This window comes from Eurypyga helias, unplaced genomic scaffold (genome assembly GCF_000690775.1).
Source record: "Eurypyga helias isolate BGI_N326 unplaced genomic scaffold, ASM69077v1 scaffold14437, whole genome shotgun sequence".
NCBI classification, from domain to species: domain Eukaryota; kingdom Metazoa; phylum Chordata; class Aves; order Eurypygiformes; family Eurypygidae; genus Eurypyga; species Eurypyga helias.
The window spans coordinates 18,383-39,912 of NW_010262407.1; the positions used below are offsets into that span (position 1 = coordinate 18,383).

At 35.9% G+C, this 21,530-nt stretch overlaps 1 protein-coding gene across 1 annotated transcript in view; it reads right to left on the reverse strand.

Moving 5' to 3' along the window:
- Positions 1-21,530, reverse strand: part of LOC104512658 (ryanodine receptor 2-like) — a gene marked incomplete at both ends in the record, with an annotated part of 51,572 nt that overhangs the window by 14,840 nt on the left and 15,202 nt on the right. The window contains 8 exons of the mRNA XM_010155718.1: positions 261-581; positions 2,250-2,380; positions 4,325-4,406; positions 5,890-6,128; positions 7,720-7,780; positions 12,910-12,959; positions 18,157-18,265; positions 19,758-19,873. Coding sequence (XP_010154020.1) covers positions 261-581; positions 2,250-2,380; positions 4,325-4,406; positions 5,890-6,128; positions 7,720-7,780; positions 12,910-12,959; positions 18,157-18,265; positions 19,758-19,873 — 1,109 coding nt within the window. The remainder of the gene's footprint in view (positions 1-260; positions 582-2,249; positions 2,381-4,324; positions 4,407-5,889; positions 6,129-7,719; positions 7,781-12,909; positions 12,960-18,156; positions 18,266-19,757; positions 19,874-21,530) is intronic.

Sequence of the window (21,530 nt, forward strand, 5' to 3'; positions counted from 1 at the left end):
GAAATAGTCCAACGTATTTCTTATATTACTTATTAAGAGATTAAAACATACAACTTATACTGCTCTTTCTTTATACTAAATATTTCTGGTTCATCAAGCTCTGTATTATTTAAAAACATAAAAATATGAAAACATAAATGTTGTTCTACTCCAGCTTTAACAGGGTAAATAAAGTAATTTCGCGTGTATATACACAAACAGTATTCTCAATATATGCACACATTTGTTTGGCAAATTATTTATTTATTTTTACGTCTTACCTGCTAATCTCTTCATCCAGGCTCCTTCATCAATACCAAGGTTGTTGTAGATGATTTTCAGTATGTTACCCAACAGAGTGTTCATGTGCTCTGATGTCAAGGCTGTGCAGCACATTTCAGTCTTGTCAGGATTGTTTTCCGGCCCATGCTCCCACCAGTGTGACATGTAACTACATAGCATAGGCAGTATTACTTCCATGATGTGTGGCATTTGTGTGTAACGAATACCAGACTCTGCCAGTTCCACAATTTCTTCCATTAGCTTCACCAAGGAAGGAATATTTGGGCAAACCTCTTCCACACTAGTAGGCAAATTAAGAACTTGGGGAGATAAAGAAAAATAAAATCAGTAACTTAAGTCATAGAGCAAAAATAATTTTTTTCAATTGCTAATTCCATAAACTTTATGCCCTTCTGATCCAAGGAAAAAAACCAGAAACACAACAATAAAAAAACAGGTAGTTACATACCACTGAGCTTCAATAATAAAGCTTTCTATAACAAATAATTCCTATGGAAGCTTCAACAATGTAGTTATTACAGAATTAATTCAGAGAAATCAGATCAGCTTAATCTTCAGAATTTCTTCAAACACAAGCTTTTCAGTCGAGGAAACAAATTGATACAATGAAACATCTGTCCACTACACATCATATGAGCCCCTGAATGCTATTAGAAGATCATTGCCTGACATTATGAGTACAGCAGATTCTGAGAAACTGACTTCTGGAGGTAAATTTCTGATTGTAAATGTTTACTTTTCAAGTAATTTGATTTTTCAGTTTCTTCCTCTGAAAAGGCACTGCAGTTGCCTTTATATTTGGAGGCAGTTTCTTTTGTCTACAAATAAGTATCTGTCAGCACAACTCTTAGCTCTTGAATGTCTGACACCCTGATCTACACATTGCAATGAGATATGTGGATATACATATACTGAAAATTTAGCCTGCAATTCGTGATCCAAAATATTTGTACCAACATAGCCTAAGGCTAGTCTTTTTCCAAAACTAGTCTTTTCTCCTATTTAGATGCAAATATATTTTTGTACAGCCATTGCAGAGTCTCCTTAAAGCCTAATGCAGTTTTGGAGGATTTCTGTTAAAAATCAATGAAAATATATCTGATTTGTCCTAGACGTTCTAACACAGCTAGAATATGTATTTTAGATAAGCATGGCTGTAGTACCTTATCTTGAAAACATCAACAGCTTTTGGAAGAATAAATCTGGTACACTCCTTTTTTAAAAATTAAATGTGAAGTTATAAAATGGATGCCATGATAAACTGGCATTTTATACACCATCCTTTATTCACATCTCTGATAGAATTCACACTCAGCATATATGCAGATTTTACACAGTCCTTCTGTAATTTCTGTAGGAACCAGTAGTGCGTATGACCTTATTCAACAACTATGTTTTAGCTTAAGAAACATCAAGAGTTTCAGAATGGAACAAAAAAGGTATACACAAAATATACCTACATAAAGTTACTGGGAAGTACCTGTACAGTCTTATATTTCAAACAAGGGAAAAACAATTTACATACTACTCTGCAGTGTATTACTTTCTAAGGGTCTCTTATGTACTTAATACAGGCAAAGTTATTTTGCTCCAGTTGCAAATATGTATGTTTCAGGGACCGAATATTGCACATGAAAACTGAGGAAATAAAGTTACTGATTAGAATGCATAATTTTATTAACAAATATATATCTTAGACAATAAAACTGTGCTAAGTCCCTTCAATAAATGGATTCTCAAGTGGTATTTTGAGAATGGTATCTCAAAAGGAAAACATTGGTATCTTTAGAAACAAAATAATCAGTTTTAACAGACTTAAGTCCATTGATTTAGGAAAGAAATACAACCAAGAGATTACAAGAAAATTCTTGCACTACAAAACAGATGCAAAAATACATGTATTAAGACAAGCAGCATTTATAGTGAAACTGTGTTTTCAGAACCATCACGTGAGTTTAAGGAAATACCTGCTCTCTCTCGCGCATTCTTGGTATTGTAAATTGAGTAGATATTGTGTTTATTCAAATGAGTTTCCAAAAAAGCCACTGGAAAGGCACCTGAGAAAGCAGCCAAGCATTCTCCTAGTGCTGATCGTTGCCTGCGAATTAATAAACATCGTTAAGTATACACACCTTTGATGCCTGACTATACCTCGGAGTAGTTGTGTACCAGCCTTATTTCTACTCTAAAATGAGATTACCTCAAAGACATAAGGCACTACATTATTAGGATCATCAGCACAAGAATAGGTAATAGCAACGGAAACCCAGTAACTCTCTGCTAATTTAAGAATGAAATGTTAAGATAAAAAATGTCAAAGGTGGCCTACTTAGCTGACAGCAAATGAGGAACATCCAGGGAACATGCAAAGTCATCATAACAATGCCTTCTGTTCTGTTACTTTCATCTCAGCTTTACCAACTTTATAATCTCTACTATTAAAATAAACCTACTGAATAGACCAAGAGAACAAATACAACTATCATTTTATTTGAGTGATATAATTTTCTGAGATATAGTAACAATCAGACTTTGGTCTAGCATGAAAGTCAAGTTCTTCAGAGAGTGGAAAATTGCTTCTACTGATCACTAAGTCAAAGTTTTGCACAAAAACACCTAATCTCTTCAAATATATCACAATATTTATTTGATAAGCAAAATTCTTTAAAGTGTGTTAAAACTGTAAAAAGCCTGTCTCTAGCAAGAAGTGATCCCCTGTCACTTCAGGGGACATTTTAAACTATTCTTTCTGATTTCCTGAATTCAGTTGATCAGAGATAACTTTAGATATGTGAGAAATCCTTAGCTGCTGAAGCTGAGACACACAAATAACAGAAATCCAGGAGTTCCATGAACTCAAGTAAATAAAAAAGGCCTCCAAACTGATCTGGTGACTTAACAAGATTCATCTTCACTCTATTGTTTGTCTCATTTTAGTGTCTTAATATTCTTTCTAGATCTAACTCATTAAACTAGATTTTGTTAAATCTAACTTAATTTCCATTATTATCTTGTTTGCTCCTTCTTCCTTTTTCTCCTTTTCATTAGGACTTCATAAGCAAAAGATACATTCATCACATACACCAACAAAAAGGATAACGTGCTTTTCACTTGTGATAACAATTGTAGATAGCCACACACAAAAATTAGACTTACACTCACATATCTCATCTGAACTACAAACCCCACATTATTTATTTGCCGAATACCAAAATCAATTAATTTTATATCCCTTATCAAATTAATGAGACCTGTTTTTCAAAATGTGTATTTTTTTACTTATAAAAATCGGTCCCCACCTTTCTTCAGTGTTTCCTACGATACCGCCATCAAGTAAGCAAGGACGTATCACGGGGCTGGTCTGGAGTTATGCAGAGGTTGATTTACTAGACAGTGTACAGATACATGAACTTCCTGGATTACTGCTGCCTATACCTGAAACGTGTGAGTTCTGTTTGGCGTTCCTTCAGAACAGTGAGAGTCACTACAGGGCAACTATTCTGTTTGAAGAGTTGAATTATCTGCGTGCCTCTATTTTTTGGCTGAATATAGCTTACACAGACCAAATGTAACTTGGACAGAGGTTAGCAGACATAAAGACGCACAAAAAACCCCCAAATATAAAGCCTCATTTCCCTGTGTAATCAGGCTAGAAAAGAAGTAGTGTTGTATGACTGGCAAATTAAATCTAGAGTAATTAAACAATTAAACAATATATAGGGAAGAATTGTAACAGTAGCTGAGTTGAATGACATTTTTACAACGCCTCAATCGAACCTCAAATCAATTGAATTTTATTGTATAGTCAGTTAACTTGATTTAATTTTTTTTAATTAAGAAATATATTTTGACAAACATATAATGCACCATTTTAAGTGTATTATAATAAATGCAGCTGCATTTCACTTAAATCCGAGTATCCTTTTTTCTCTCAAGATAGGTTTCCAACAACACTCTTTTCCTATATTTATTTCTGGACTGCATAATCATGTACCTAAATATAAACATAAATATTAAAAACAGAAACATTTTTTCTCCTTACCGCTCTACATAGATACTCTTGCTGGTTCCCAGAGCATATAAACTGGCCAATATTCTGTAACAGGAGACCTGAACATCTTCCACTAAAGAGCAGAAGAAAATGATAGATAAAAAGATTTTTCTTTGCAATACACTTCCTTAGAATTTAAATAAATTTCTTTTGACAATAACAGAATAAATAATATTAAGCTATCAAAGGAAATCCACAGAAGTCACACCCTAAATACAAAAAAAATCTGAATGCACAGTGCCACAGTTTTTTACTCAAAACTGCCATTTACTTCAATACCAAGTTACCAGCTATGACAGTAAACATATTTCACTAGTGCACTAACTTTCCAAAATTAACGATATATCAAGTCTTTACAGATAATATTTAATTGCATAATCTGAGAATTTATTAATTTAATAGCTATAAACAATGTGTCAGTGTATCTTTTCTAATGTGTCTGTAGCACATACGAAAGTTTCATGGCAAATGATATCGAGGGCTGAAAGTAAAAAAAAAAATATTAGGGAATGAATCCATTTACAAAAGTAACACCATTGTGTATAATGCATGGCAAAAGAAAGGCAATATTGTTAAGCAGGTATTTTAATTACAGTTTATATTTTTTAAAATAGAACTAAGACTTAATGTTCTGGGAGGGCCTAAAAGAGAATGATCAAGGCTATATAACTTGGCTATTTACTATACTGTGATTATAGTTGGGATCATTCTGGAGTTGAATATTTTTACATAACAACAGTAACCTCAGGTATACTGACCCTCGATGCTGTTTTAAACAATACTTTTCCAGATTCTAAAATGAGAAAAAATATAATTTGATATTCTTTTCTTCCAGGTCCTTATCTCAGTTATTTCCATAACTGAGTTAGCTACACAGAGCAGAATTGCTTCCTTCAGTGCAGTCTGGACAGAATAATTTTTGTGAAGTTGCTAAAGCATATAAAATTAAAGTTTTGTGTTTCAGACTACAAAATTTTGTCTTGTAGAGGGTGAGTTTGGGAAAATAAAGGACACTGCATCTGCCATAACCAGAAACTCTACAAAATCTCATATACACTCCATTCAAAGTCTCATATTCCCTTCTCTGGTGCCTGGATTCTTCAGGAACTCCTTCCACTTTTCCTCAGGATCTAAGATGCACCCACCCAAATCACCTGCTAATTGAAACTGAGTCAAGGTGCACATAGGACAGAATAACATCATTCTCACAGTAAAACCCCATTTATAGACAGAGCAAAGACAAATTAACTACTACAAAGTAACTTTTCACACAAGACAAATGTAACAGTAAATCTATAGTGAGTTATAAAGTTATAATCAAAACTGAGCCATCAGACTACCTAATCACGGCCACATCTGCTTTAATATTTATACCAAGTCCACTAATACCTGCAGACTGTTCTAGGTCAATTACAGCTAATGTTTGATTAAATCCATGACAATTCTGTCAAAAGGACAGAGAATTTTTCTTCTCTAATAGAAATGAGAGTCTAGTAATGATTACTACATGACATTACAGATGTTTTAGTGACATGACACTTCTAAACAATACATACATATCAAATCTTCCCCAAACTGGTGCTGTCCAATATGCTCAAATAACGAAGATAGCACTGGCAGGAGAGCAACTGTGGTATAATTAATGATTTGTGTAACTCCCTTTGGCTGGTTTCTGCTGTGTGTAAACTGGCCTTGCTTAAGATTTTCCATTGTCTTCTCCAGGTCCTCAGCAGCATTGTCCAAAAATGCTCTCAATGCCATCTTAACAGATTCCAGACCAGTTTTCATTACAGTCCTGTATATAGCAAGCAAAAAGAATGAAAAAGAATATTCTATTAGACTAGCATGGAACAAAGCCCAGTCTTAGCTTATGTGAAATAGATAATAAAGATCTGAAGAAAAATCTTGCATCTTTCGATATTGTAAGATCGTCTCATAGCAGAACAACGTACTGAAAAAACATTTCATAGGTGTCCTGCAGAACGCAAAGATATTTTATCTGGTTTCCCACTGAGAAAATAAAGTCCTTTTAAATGTATAAATTAAATGATCCATTTACCTTCAGAGAAGAAAAAAACCACCTAACAAAAAAGAATAAATAACTCTGCAATTTGTCCCTCTTGGAAGAGAAAAACTATCTCAAGCTAGAACTCAGCAACTCAATAATGCCTCCAGAATAAGGGCATCAGTAAGGAATGAGTAAAGCCAACCAAATCTGTTTAAAATAAAATAAATGCATTTATTACATAACAGTAACACCATAATCAGTTATGCAATGATACAGTCCAAGACAATTTTTACCTTATTTATTTTAACTAGCTCTATTGGGGAGATCCTTGATTTAAGGAAAGTATCCACTTAGGCATGCGTAAAATAAATCCAGGTGAAATAATTTTGTAAGTTGAACAACAGTTCAGATTTTTTGTTTGTTTGTTTGTTTTACAGAGTGAATATATACAGTTTCAATGGCAAACTTTTCAAACTAAATCCCTGTCTGGAGCTATTTTTACACCTCTACCAAGAGCTGAACTGATGACCTCCATCTGTATCTGTGTTCTATCTGTTTAACTGCATACAGCATGGACAATTTATGACCAAGAAACACAAGATATTGCAACCTAAAGGATTACTGTGCAACAGAGCTGAGCCATATTAATTGACCATGATGATGATTCTACCCATAGCAAATGGAAAGTAAAATTCGTTCATGGAAGTCAGTGAAGATACTGAGAAAAATCTACCTGCATGTGATCCAGTAAATTCTTGGAGAGTAAATGCAAAGTGAAATAAACTATCACGTTTTGTTTCATAACTTCAAAGATCTAAAAGTCAGTCATGAGCACACATAGTTGACTGTAGAGTTAATGAAAAGCAACACATTACTCTCCCATATTTTAAGACTGTCTTATCCATAAACTTCACAATGGCTCAAGCAGCTCAATTTAACTTAAAAGTACCACTGAATAAAAGGGGTTTTTTTTGTTCTAATTAGAACCTAAATTAACTTTGCAATGAAGACACTCTATGAGACAGATTTACTGCAGTCCATGTGCATTTCACCTTTTTCATTTTTTTTGATTAAACAGTGTAAGCAAGATAATAAAATATTGTGTTTTTCAGATAGTCACACAATTAAAACCAGACAAACTAACAGCTCCTGGACACCACTGATCCTAACTAAAGTTGAAAGTGTAACCAGTAAACATTGTCCTGCCAATCCCTAGTAATTAACTAGTAATTCAACTACATCGCAATGGAATTCTTTTCAGTACTATAACTTCTTGAGTTTTGAAATCCTGTAGATTTACACACGTAGCCCAAATCCAACTGCACATTATTTTGTTATGCAATTTGCTTCAGACTTTAGAAAATACATTCAGTATTACCTCGCATCCAAGGTCTGGCCCAGTATGTGAAGGCAGTTGACTATTGATGTTGCATCATTTCCTAAACAGGGAGGAAAATTATCCATCTATTAAGCTGAGCATACAGTATAGCATACCTACACTCTGCTGACTGCATCTCTGGTTTTAATGAAAGAGTAAATGACATAGCAGAAGAGCAACTGAACTTCTGCATAATTTTAACATTCAAGTTAAAAAAACATGCAGTTTGTTGTCTTAGCCTTGTTTACATAAATGCAGTAACTAGAGGCTGTAAAGCATCTCTCATCAAATAGCTGACGCAGTCAAGATGGAGGCACTTAAATGTGGGGTTAATTAGAGCTGCAGTTTATTATCTGGTTTTCACTTAAGTTCTATAAATTTTGCTTTAATGGATTCCAGTTTATCTGAACATTTATCTTCCCCCTCCCAGTAACATAAAAGCTGTTAACTTTTGCAAGCTGCTATTGCAGGAAGAGAATATTTATATAAAATGTCATCCAAAAAAAAAAAGCTGCCTGGTGTTAGCAATAGGCTGCAGCCATTTCTGGCAGGCTTAGGTGTGGCCCACATGAGTAACATTCTCTGACATAGTATGCATCTCCCATAATCAATTTATTTTTTGACACTTAGGTATGTCAAAAGAGAACTTACACACAACATGCCTTTATGCATATGTGCATCCCAAGATGTTGCCATGTACAAGTCACCTTTAAATTCACTTTTTAAATTCAGGAGAGATTTAGTCTACACAAAACTGACACACAGCTTTTTTTTTTTTTTTAATTGAAATAGCTGCAAAAATGAAAATACTTTCTTTTTTTCTGCTTCTCTGTATATTTAAAGTTTCTCAATTAAATAAAAAAAAGAGAAACAAATTGAATGTTTATGATAAGATAGATTTCTGAAAATACTGTCATCAGTGTACTACACTTTCTCACTGGTAGTTATTCCAATTGAAAACAGAGGCAAACACAACTAAATTCAGTAACTGTATCAGTGGAAGAGATTTAAAAAGATAAATTGCAAGGAAGGAGTGGGAAGGTTATTGCAGCACTGAGAGTGCTGGTTTACATTATCAAATCAGGAGGTATTGTTGTGGTGTTCATCCACAGGAGATTAAACAAACCCAAACCACAGCTTCCATGGCTGCCCGGAGCCAGGCAGCCCCACCCTCTTCGCACTGGCACTGGCAGTCACGCAAGGATACAGCGAGAAGACGAGAGAGCTGCAGTGGCCTAAACAAATCCCACCAAAAAGATGCACTCCAAAAGATCAAGGGTTTGTCAGCTCTTATTATTTTTCTTTACTACTTTACTTCTCTGTGGCATGAATACCAGTGCTGATGAAGAAGAGAGTGCAGGACTGTGCTAATGACAGCAGGGATGGGAGAAAGTACACAAAGCAACCCAGACTTAGAGTGTGGATTAGCCTGTCAGGAAACAGCATCTGGGCATTCGTCATGCAGGTCTGTGTATGCTGCATGCTACAGTGTAGTATAGAAATGCTCACTCCAGTTCCTCGAAAATTTACATTGGCAATCTATTTATACCATGTAGACACATTTCAATAGCTACATATTTATCAGGAATTGGGTACTTCATATGCTGCAAACAGATGGAATGGTCAGAAATTCATCTAGCTTTGCTGAAAGCCAGAGAGCTTTAGGCATATCCCTGTAGCAGAGATACTGCAGTCCGGTTGGTTCCGCAGACCGGGCTATCCGAGCAGAACTGAGTGGCTATGATAAATGCAGCCCACTTCAATCTGAAGTGATTGACATACTAGAATTTGGCCAATTTTATTAATGGAACACCAGAACCAGACATTCAAAACTATCATGAACTTCTTTTCTGGAATGTCTTCTTCAGGAAGGATTTGTTAACAGAATCTCAGAAAAATGCTATTTGCTATGAAAGACAGTTTTCAGTTCAGTGGCAATTCAGTGTCTTCCTTTTCTTCAATGTCATGAATTTGTTTTTACTGTGTTTCTAAAACAAAAACCCACGAAAGTATTTTTTTTTATATTTTATCTTAAAATGCCACAGTTAAAACTCAAAAAAAGTTTTTTTAAATTGAACATTTCAAAAATCAGTTCGTTTCCAGCCTGAGTTCAGAAATAATTTTCAGAAAAGCCATTTTTTTTAAAAACTGAGTTATGAAACATAAGAAGGATTGTCTAATGAAACTAGTTTTATTACTATTGTCAATTTCACAGTGTGTATATGTATATGTTCATTAAGTTAAAATATTCTTTTTTGTCATTCATTAAAAATGTTCTTGGTTTTCAGAAGCCTGAATACTAGATACAAAACACACTGATGCACAAATGAACATCCAGTATATAAAATTCCATTATATCATGAAAGGGGAGCAGGTGATAAGTACAATTCAATCGGATAAAAAAACTGAAACCAGAGCTGTTCCTTAAAGGAACCCTTCACACAACTCAAAACAATAGAGGCTGAACATATGCAAACACTAAACCACGTGAGCGAGCTCAAGAGGTTTTAAGGCTAAAGGTATCCCAGGAGCTAGTATAAATATTAGCTTGATGGCTGGATTGCCATTCAATATGTACTACAAATGCAGTTTATCCTATGAACTGCACAGTTGAGTTTCTGTAGTAATCTGAGGTGCAGTCTTAGAAAGCTGTATTACTATTATATCAGGAGGGAAGAACTATTGCTGTATTGTGAAAATGCTATGGATATTGACTCTAGGATGCCGCACTGGAAGGACACTTATAAATCAGGATATCATTAGGGAGAGAAAGGCTTCTGTTTATTTTTAGAAACTCCTCTGATTAATTTTCTAGGTTCCCAAAAATGAATGACCAAAACCAGACCTTTCTTATCTGATGTCTTATCCAGACAATTTTTGTTTCAGTTTCCATATGTCTGTATTAAGTATGTCAGTATGAAGACTTCTTTTAAAAATTACTTATGTAGAAAGTAAGTAATTACTTAAGTAAGTACTTACTTCCGTATTTACTGAAGATTTAAATAAGAAGTGAATCAATCTAGTTGATATAAAACATATAATTTTTTTTTTGAATTGAGAAAATTCATATTCTCCATTCACCAAAACTGTCCATTAAAAACTTTCAAATTCAGCCTATTAATAATAATGAAAGTAAATCAATACAGCCTTACTGATGCATAGCTACATCTGTCATACAGTATATTACTGGGGTCAAAACCTACTTTCACAGTGTCAAGAAATAATAATTCCATGCTGAATAACTATTCCATAATCTCAGTGAAACTCTTAGGTATCACATGTGACTAACTGTTCAAGTTCCCGCTGGAAGACTTGCACACTTATTTTCCCATTTTATCAGGATGTCTATATACAGCTTAGGCTACATGACTTTCACCATGGACTTTCATGCATGCAGATATATCTTCAGAAGTACGATTCAAATTCACAATTTAAAACACCTGTATAGCAAAACTACATAGCATTTTGCTATTTGTTACAGAAAACTCCCCACTAACCATAAAAGTTATTTTCAAGCAACTCTTGCTCATTCGAGATGCCTCCAAAATGCCCAAGTAACTTTCTAGGGTCCAGCTGTGCTCAGAGACTGTCCACATGACAAGTCTTCTACATAGATCTTGCCTTTACTGGAGTAAAAGCAGCTGTTTTGATCAGGTTTTCTAACATGATGTAATTCACTGTCAAGATAAGGCAAACTGTAAGGTGACTCTGACTTGAGTTAGTAGGTCCACAGTAAACAACCATGCTCCAGAGTCTTAGGGTGCACTTGTCATAACTCATGAACAAACTACAGTACATGACTGTGTTTGCTTAAAGATTTTGTATTCTGTTAGCTACTGCTCACTAGGAAAAGAGTTACAAAACTAACTGTAGCCACAGTGAATACTCATCTGATCCCATCTGGTTTATCTCCTACCACTTGAATCCAGCCAAACAACAGGAAATAAGCAAGCTGAGGTGTGGAATGGAAAAGATCTTTTCTTTAGTACTGAAGAAAGTTATACTGACTTAGATTTTTAACTTCAACTGTTACTCATCTTAGAAAAAAAAAAAAAGGCAGAAAAACAAATTCACACAATAAAGAAAAGGATTTGCAAAATTTTAATAGTATACCTGAGGTGGTTCATTCTTTCAAGAAACAATCTAGGGTATAAACCAGAGCTTATGTGTACGTTTGTGGCATACTCCACCCTTCCAAAAAAAGCTGCAAGAATGCTACACAGCTGCAGAAATAACTCCATTCCTCCTATGAATTTTTGGCTTTACAGGCAAATCCACTCAGCTCATCCCAAACCATATTTAAAAGCAATATCCCAAAATCAACTTCAAATCTTTCTTCTCAGTTTAATGGTTTTCATAATGGTCTGTAAGCTTTTTAAACACCACACTGCTGCAGCAAGTGAGTTCCTTCCCTTCAAATTGAATGAAATATGTAGGAATTGAGTTAGATGCATGTTATCTTAATCAAATTCTACTTCGCTAGATAATTACCCAATTAGGTATGTTCATGGATGGATGTTGAAGTTACAGTGCATCCATCACAGAAGCTATATATGCATAGGATGTACTATTTCAACCATCCTGTCATCATGGCATAAGAAAAAAAATTGCAGAGTAAATGACTGTACCACATATTGCATATAATGTATACACTTGATACAGACTTCAAATGGACTTCAATTAAGTGATTTTCACATGGTATAAGACAAATACCGAGCTCCTGCTAGATTCGCTTAATACCAGAAAGATAGTACACATGCGTATGGAGTCAAGCACATCTGGGAATATTTAAAAATTCCACAAAACATAATTAAGCATTTCAGCCCACTACAAATTTTCTTTAATAACTTTTCAATACAAATGTACAGTTCTGATGCTCTGTTTTTCCCAAATAATTTAGAATTCCAATTCTAAAGTAACTCACCAATATTCTTTGTCAGGATAATGAAATCCAGATATTAGTTAAGACACACAAAAAACTAATTAAAAAAAAATCCCAAAGTGATTACTACAAAAGCTTTTTATTCCTTCTAATACATTCTGTGATCTACCAGCCCAAAAAATTAGTGGCCTGTGAAAACCATGCATTTCAGCCATGCAGCATGCAACAAAGCAGCATATAACACAATGCAAAAATGGCAAAGAAAACCAAGTGATGGCCATGCTAGTATTTGTCAAGGGTCTCCTTACCAAACAGTGAAATCCTATGCCTGACAAGAACTCCAAGTTTGCAGAACAGGCTGAAGACAAAAGAAAAATAAAAGAGAAGAGAAGGGAAAAGAAAGAAAATAGGGGAGGGGGGAGAAGAAAGAAAAAATAACAGCTGATATATGAGCAGGAAAAGCAACATGATGTCACGCAGAAAGAATCAATTATCTGAGCAGAATGTGGGACAGAATACTAAAGAAAGTTTTTAAGTGCATATCTTAACAAACATGGTTAAATAAGCACATATTATAATTAAAGGAACAAAATAAAATTAAAAGCAAAGCTAATTAATATAAAAGCGTCCTATATGATAACCCATGAGAAAATAACCATCAAAGCTTTAAGAAGTAAAATGTGGTCAGTGTGCTATTCAGGATACCACTGACAATGTGAAAAGAAAAGGTAAGGAAATCAGATTAATTGAAGTGTTTGATGGCAAATGTTAACTAGTCAAATTTGTATCTTGTCATCTCGAACACTGATAATTTATTTTCAGATACAATGCTTTTAAACACACTTAACATGAGATATATCTCCTTATGTGGTTAAAACCCAACAAAAATGGATACGACGAATGATGATTCTAAGTTTGAATTACTTCCTCTGCTGATGAGCAGTGCCATTCAGAACAATGAAGAATGTGGTTTTGTGTAAATTCATAGAAGCAGGAGCACACTGCCCTACTCAAATTGACCTGGGCTCCAGATTTAGAAGGTGTTAGCTCAATCTTCATGATACAGTTTAGTCTGAGAATTTTCTCCAAAAGCAACATCAATTTTGGTATTATTTTTTTTTCCTGCAAAACCCCTCATCTGCTATAAATGACATGAACAGTATCATGTCATTTTATTAAGCTATTTAATTATTAGGCATACAGGCTAGTTATGAACCTCTGATTTAAAAGCAAAAGACACCATAAGCATGTCTGCACAGTTTATGGATGAGATCTGAACATGTTGTTCCATTGACAGTCAAGAGCATGGTGCCAAATGGAAACATTTATGTCCAGAATCAGAACAGCCAGGTTAATGTGGTGTTGAAACCAGCTAATTAGCCAGTATGCAGTGATCCACCATAACAACAGCAGCTGCTCTGTTTTAGAAATGAGTCTGGTTGGTGCAAGTTTAGGGATCTCTCTTCACTTTTTATTCCATGAGGCAGACATATGCTATGTATTTATTTATGAGGATCACGGTTCACTCAGTTCAGCATGAAAAGCTGTACAGAAGCATCTTAGCATCATATAAATCTTGTGTCCATTTTAACGAAGACATGAAATAGCTCTCAATCTATCTTATTTTATAAAATAGTAATGTTACTCAACTGACTAGCGTTCAGCAGATGTTACGTTTTCACACAATCAGACTGACCCTACTATCTCCACTGCAATTAGTTTAGGATAAATTAATAAATTATCCAAATGGCCAGTACTTAGATCAATGTTCAGAACTAAATTTTTGCAACAGCAGTAATACAAGGACTCGTAAAATGATCTAATAGATGAGAAATGCAGAAAGTCGAATGCTGAAGAGGCTGGTTAAGATGGAATATAATGCCACCATATTTCAGGAAGAGGTCTGACCTGTATTTGCCCACAAAATAGATCTGGAATTAATGTATTTGCTGAACACAGAATGGGTTTTGTGCTTATTAACACGTTTACTGTATTATCAATACCCCAAAATACGTTATTCCACAGATTAACAAATGTGAGCTTATCTTCACTGGAAAAAGCAAGCAGACAGGAACTGCCCTTAGCTCGAAGAAAATCTTATACATAAGTTGCATTCAAACAAATCTAAAGGGAACATACAATGCAAAAAGAAATTGGGAATCTGTTAAAAAGGCCCAAAACAACCCTCCAGGAAATGGACCATACAATGCAGTTTCTATAATCTTTGCATCTTAATAATAAAGGAATAAACTGCTCAATAGCACTGGTTTATAGTTAGCATTCATCCAAGATTGTCCTGCATGCGTTTTCTTCTTTTAGGCTAACACTTCTGGATGGCAGGCAACTCAACTAAGTGTAGCAGCAGCTCTGATCCTTTTACTGGGCTACATATTCGGGAATCTCACATAGTTAGACAACACATGTGCAGAAGTCCTGAACCTACGCAGCATGTATGCTGATATACCCGTGTCTGACACAGTCCAGAATTAACGGGTTTACTGACTGTTGTTATCCAGGACATTGCAGACAGAAAAACAGCAGCTTGTAGATTGGAAAATTATCCAGATGCATGCATTTTGTTGGAGTTTCAGTCTTTAAAGAATGCCATTCAGCCAAGCTGCCAGATCAAATCAGTCCATAAAGATGACACAGGGTCAAGACAGCCATTACTTACTTACGCTTAGTATTGTTGCTAGAAACTTCACTCAGTATTCACACAGTCTTGCAAACCCCACATGCCTGTATGTCTTTGCTGTCAGCCTCAAGGAACAGCAATTCAGTTTTGCATGGTTCAGTACCCACTAACAAGCAAGAAAACAACCACAATACCTGTATGTTACAGGTATGCAGTAGGGTCCTGTGTGAAGCTTGAAGTCCACCTTACTAAATGGGAAATAAGGGCTTCAATTCCATCAGAAGCGAAATTAAGTGAAAACATATCTTAGAGAAATTATCTAAAAAGTTGATAACTTCAGAGAAAGAATCAAATGGATATTTATGTCATGTTATCACTGTTATTACTATTTAGAAAATCAAAGAGCAGAAGGAATGCAACTCTGTTTTACTTTTTATGGTGGACACTAACAAAGATACTTACTGAAACTCAGTTACAAATGAGTTTAAATCTGCCACAAAATTTTGTAGGAATAATGATTTCAGTATATACCTATTTCCAACAGTCTAAACTGATACATGATTATATAGCCTGTGCAATTGAAGTACTGGTGCACATAATGCTAAATTTAAGTTCCCTGAATGCTAAGATTATCATCACTACCTTTAAAACAGCAAATAATGACAACGCTGTACCCCTCTCCATTTTACACAATGAATTTCCCTAACAGGAAAATAAAGTAAAAAAAGTTTAATTTGCATGTCCATAAAAATCCTTCTCTGACTCTCACATCTCACTTTCCACAATCAACTGCTGCTGTTTAAAGACCAACACACATATGCATACACATTTGTATTATTTTAAGTTTTACCTTGTCACCATTTCTTTCTCTTTATTAGAGGCATGGCCTCCACTGCTGAGAGGCCTACTTGCTGCAGATAAGAAATACAGGCGATGGTTTTTAAAATACTGATCAATCAAAGGGAGCACAACCTGAAATTACATCAGAAAGAAGTGGTTATCTCAGGGCTTTCTGTATTACTCTCTGTAAGTCACAACTAAAGACAGGCGATTTAAAATGTGTTTTCAGTTTTTAAATTTCTATGCATTTTTTCTTTAATGTCTATTCATCTTTGAGTTTATTTAGTACTGAAGGCAGTTAAAATGTCATCAGGAAAGGCAGCAGAAGAAATTTTATATCACCTCTGGGATCTGTGGAATGTTTTTTAGGATTTTTTCCAGTACCACAGACCCATACACAACCATTGCTGTTCATGCTTTCTAATGTAAATTTAAGAAAAATTTACCTACAACTGTCAACGCACTAACAGCACTTAATTCTAGAGGCTATGAAATAAAATTCCCAAAATACCCTCACTCATTAAGGGCTTGCCCACAAGTTTTCCTGTTTATTTCATGTAGTGACCATTACTCAGTGCCCACTGCTGCTGACAGCCAGGAGGGGATCCAAAATAAACCACCAGTAAGAAAATCTGAAATTGCTTCCTCTTTGGAGCTAGCTTCTGAGTCAATGAACATGGCAAACAGCACCATATGGAAGTACTTTAAGATATTGAGATCAGAATTTACTGCAAGGATATCAGGGCTAGAAAATGCTGCAAACATCTGCCTTTGCTTATCCACTAATGAACTGAAAAGGCACTTTGAATATGCAGACACCATACAAGCTTTTAGATGTAAAAGGACTAAACAGATTTTCTTAATTTATAATGTGTAAAACCTTGACACAAAAAAGAGAACTGGGCTGACTGGAATCTCATGACTTTCAGCAAGGGGAAGTGCAAAGTCCTGCACCTGGGAGGAATAACCCCAGGTACCAGTACACACCAAGGGCTGACCAGCTGGAGAGCAGCTTTGCAGAGAAAGATCAGGGAGTCTCAATGGACAGCAAGCTGACCATGAGCCAACAATGCACCCTCACTGCAAAGGCAGTCAACAGCATCCCAGGTTGTATTAGAGTTGTCAGCAGGTCCAGGGAGGTGATTCTTCTTCCCCCCTCAGCACTGGTGAGGCTACATCTGAATGCTATGTCTGGTTCCAGGCTCCCCAGTACAAAAGAAACATGAACATATTGGAGAAAGAGTCCAGTGAAGTGCCACAGAGATGATTAAGAAACTAGAGGATCTTTCAAATGAGGAGAGATTTAGGGAGCTGGGACTCCTCAGCCTGGAAAAGAGAAGGCTCAGGGAGGATCTCATCAATGTGTACAAATAATCTGAAGGGAAGGTGTAAAGAAGATGGGCCCAGGTTCTTTGCAGCTGTGCCCTGTGGCAAGACCACAGGCAATGGGCACAAACTGATACACAGTTGGTTCCCTTTGACCATGAGGAAACACTTTTGTACTGTGAGGGTGACCAAGCACCAGCACAGGTTGCCCAGAAAAACTGCAGCAACTCCACCCTTGGAGATATTCAAAAGCCTCTTGGACATGGTCCAGGGCAGCCTGCTCTAGGTGGGGTACCCTGCTCGAGCAGTGAAGTTGGACTAGGTGACCTCCAGAGGGCCCTTCCAACCTCAGCTATTCTGTGATTCCATGATGGAGACATCAGCATGGTTTTGAAACAAGGAAAGAAATAAGGAAGGTGACATTGAGAGACACATAGCTGTGTTAATTCCAATAGCCATTGCTCAAATTTATCTGCCTGCAGATTGTAAAAGAGAAAAATCTTCAGAATTGGACTAAGCCAGTAAACACAAAAATGTAGGGATGTTATGAATAACATCATATAAGTAGCTGCATATCACAGAGTAAGGAAATAATGTTATGGTCCTGTATTTTTTTCACATCTATACTTCATCCTACAGTATTTTCAAGCTGGTTTTATTACTATTGTTTTTTAATTAATAAAATAATTATTTTAGCACAGAAAAGTGAAGCTATAACAATAATAATCATGTTCAGTAATAAATACTTTCTCACTTCTCCTGCTTACTACGTTGACAAAGAACAAAGATATACTGTACTTTGGCAAAAAACTTGATTTCTTGTTCATATGGGAAGTGTTCTCCTTTGCCTCTGCTGCCACCATCTGCAGAAAGAAGAAAATTAAGCTCCCTGTAATACTTCCTAATTACAGTCTACTCTGTATTTTTCTTAGAAAGCATACACTATAAACAAATAATACTGGTAATCCATCTTTAATTGTAGATTTAAGATACCAAAACCAGCATACATGCCAGTTAAAGTGGCATTTTATGACTACTTCATGAGAAGAAAAGTTTTAGCAAATAAAATGTGTAAAGAATAATTGTCCAAATCTTCATGAAAGTGTATACATCTAATAGTCCAAAGAGATATGGATATTTTTGAGAGATAAAAGTCTGGTCCTATGTTTGTATTTTTCTAGAAATTGGTGACAATTTCAAAGCCTGAAGTCAGATTCTAACAGTTGTTCCCAGGAGAAACAGAATCACTAAACTTTCACTGCTGATTTGTCTAAAGGACAAAGTTAATGGTTAGAACTACCCAACTGAAATTAAAATTGCCTCACTTCCACTATTGTTATTAAAAACAACTACTTTTTACAGACATATTCTGGTACAGCTCCCAGACATTTATTTTATTACACGTTCTTCTACTTATGATCATCTTACTAATCCATCGAGGGACATTAACAGTATTTGTTCCACCAGTGTTTCCAGTGTTCCAGTATTTATTCATTATCATTCTTGCAGTTATGCCAAATGTGTATAATGAAAGAGCATGAAGCCATGATAGCCAGGCATTAGCAGCAGAAGTGACCCAATCAGTTACCATGGCCAGACTTTTGCTATTGCAAGTAACCATGGCAAATAATAATTCATTAATTTGATAATTTCTACTTTAAAACTAGATAGGCTTTTGGATAAGCGCTGATTATCCAATCTCCCTGCTCTTCCTGCCATTAGTACTGTCAATTACAGCATCTATGCCTAGACATGAGGCATAGTACATGTTATGTGGCATTGCAACTCTCATGGTCACACAGAACCTGCATCTGGCCAGGCTTTTTGGCTTTTAATGCTCATGTAAGAAGATGAGTTGGGTCACCAAACTTTCTTTGATCTATAAAATAAGCAGATCAAGTTAAATCTTTTCCTTCATAGCACCATTGATGAAATACATACTGGGTGTTTGTGAAAGAACATTCCCATTGTGCAAGGCAATTGTTAAAGAGGTTTCTCTACTCAACTTTGCTCTGTGAAAAAGGAATTACATGTGAATATTATTGTGCACACGTGAGAGATTATCAGTTTGTGAATAAATACAAGGGGCAGCTAGTTTTCTTTTTGAAAGAATGAAAGTCATTATAAATTTTAGCTGAACACTTTTCATCCGATGAATGAATATGGGAAACTGGAATGAATATGTGAACAACATAACTTTCCAACTTTCATAATTTTCTTCAACTATAGGAAAATAGAAGGTAAACTCCTAGTCCAAGAATGGGTCTTTAAAAAAAAAAAAACCCACTAGGTGATTTTATAATATCAAACATCTTAGTTATTAATTCTTAAGAAAATGCCCAAGGAGTACTGTACCAAACTCCAGAATGTACTGATGGGCTTCATCCACATATCTTATAAGTTGCTGAAGGAAACTGTAGGCAAAGCGTTTCTCAATGGAAGGTGTGTCTAATTCCAGGTCCTTAAGTCCTCTGTAAAAAGAAGCAAGTCAGTTCTCACAAACGCAGAATCAAAGCACTTATCCTTCCATGTAGTCTGATGCAATTTCCTCTAGTAATGATTAGCTACTCATTAACATAAGATCTGTGTTTGAAATTAACAGTACTCTTACACTTATTTAGGTTTTGACCAATTTGTTAAGATACAACTCAGATTTCTCAAGTAGAAAATTAGAGAAAAACAAGACTAGTCAATCAGATTTATCGAGTATCATTGTAATTTCTTTCCCTTACTTGTAAGGCATTACTGCCCTGCATTTCCCTCCAGGGATTGATTCTTGGGTGAAGAAGTTTTGAAACTGCCAAAATACTTATTTAAGCAATCAAATGAGAAGTAAATCTAGTCTTCCTCATCATGATTCTCCCCCAAAAGCCTGTTTGGAAGAACTCTGAATAGCTACGTAGCATTTGTGAAAAATCGGGAAAACCAAAACAGAGGGATGGAATTGGAGTTTACTTTTACAGTTATGTTCCATCATAGTTACTAGTCTGATATGAAAAGCGTATCTCCTTACAACTAGTATGAATCTGCAGAGCATGGTTCAATGATGTGGGCTGGTATCTGTTGTCAATGACATAAGCCTTAATTATGCAGAACCGGGACTTCAATGATGGCACATGCATCAGCAAGGGAGTCAGTCACCCCACTATCAGAGGCACAGAGTACATGACTACTCAGTTATTTTGCAAGTTAAAAAAGCATACCTACTGAATATAACTGCCTGTCTAGTGCACAGTTCTGCTTTGAAGTAGAATATTGTTGATGGTAGGGTTCAGTTTCAGAAAAAGAAAGATTCTGGAACTAAACAGCTTGGTCAGTCAATACTTGTAAGGGTACTGTCTGCTTCATTAAGGGTATCTGACCAAAGACCTTCTCAACGCAAAAGGTGTTTTTTTGCATTGAGGGAATACAATAAACATAAGAGGGAAGCCATAAACAAGAACCTGGACACACAAACCTGGTAGACAACGGATAAAGGAGGTAATGCTGGAGACCAAAAGTTTCCAGTTACTAATTAACAGGCCATTAAGAAACTTCAGACACAGTTTTGGAGAGGGCCATCTGGATTTTGTAACTTGTAAGAGAAGGGGACATGAAGAACATGAGGATTTGGAATATTCGAGGCAGGTCAGTGGAACTACACAAGCTGATGGTGGAATGTGCAAGGGAAGAGGATCAAGGAAGAGTAAATGGGAGAAAAGACAAAAAGGGACATAAAATGGGCTAGTCACAAGTAAACTGTGGCCTGTCAACACAGTTGTCTGACTGAACTCTGTACCTCATCAAGTAGAGTCAGTCCCTATCTTCATATTAAATCCTTTCAACTCTCACTCACTAGCCCTACGTGTAAGCGTGTGTTGTGAAGAGTAGTGCCAGCTACAGGCAAGATCAGTGCAAGTGGATACTGGGTCAACAACTGAGTCAGACTTGGGGTGTAGGTGCCCCCAAGGCCTGTGGTGCCAGCAACAGGAGTGAATGAGAGTCTCAGCATCACTAGCTGGATACTCCATAGTTTTTGGGAACGTCTCAGTGCGTCCTACTATAGACTTCAAGCTCAGAGTGCCAGCTACTGCAGGAGACTGGCTTAAGTGGTGGTAGCAATTGGAGTCAGACGGAGGGGGGGAGTTA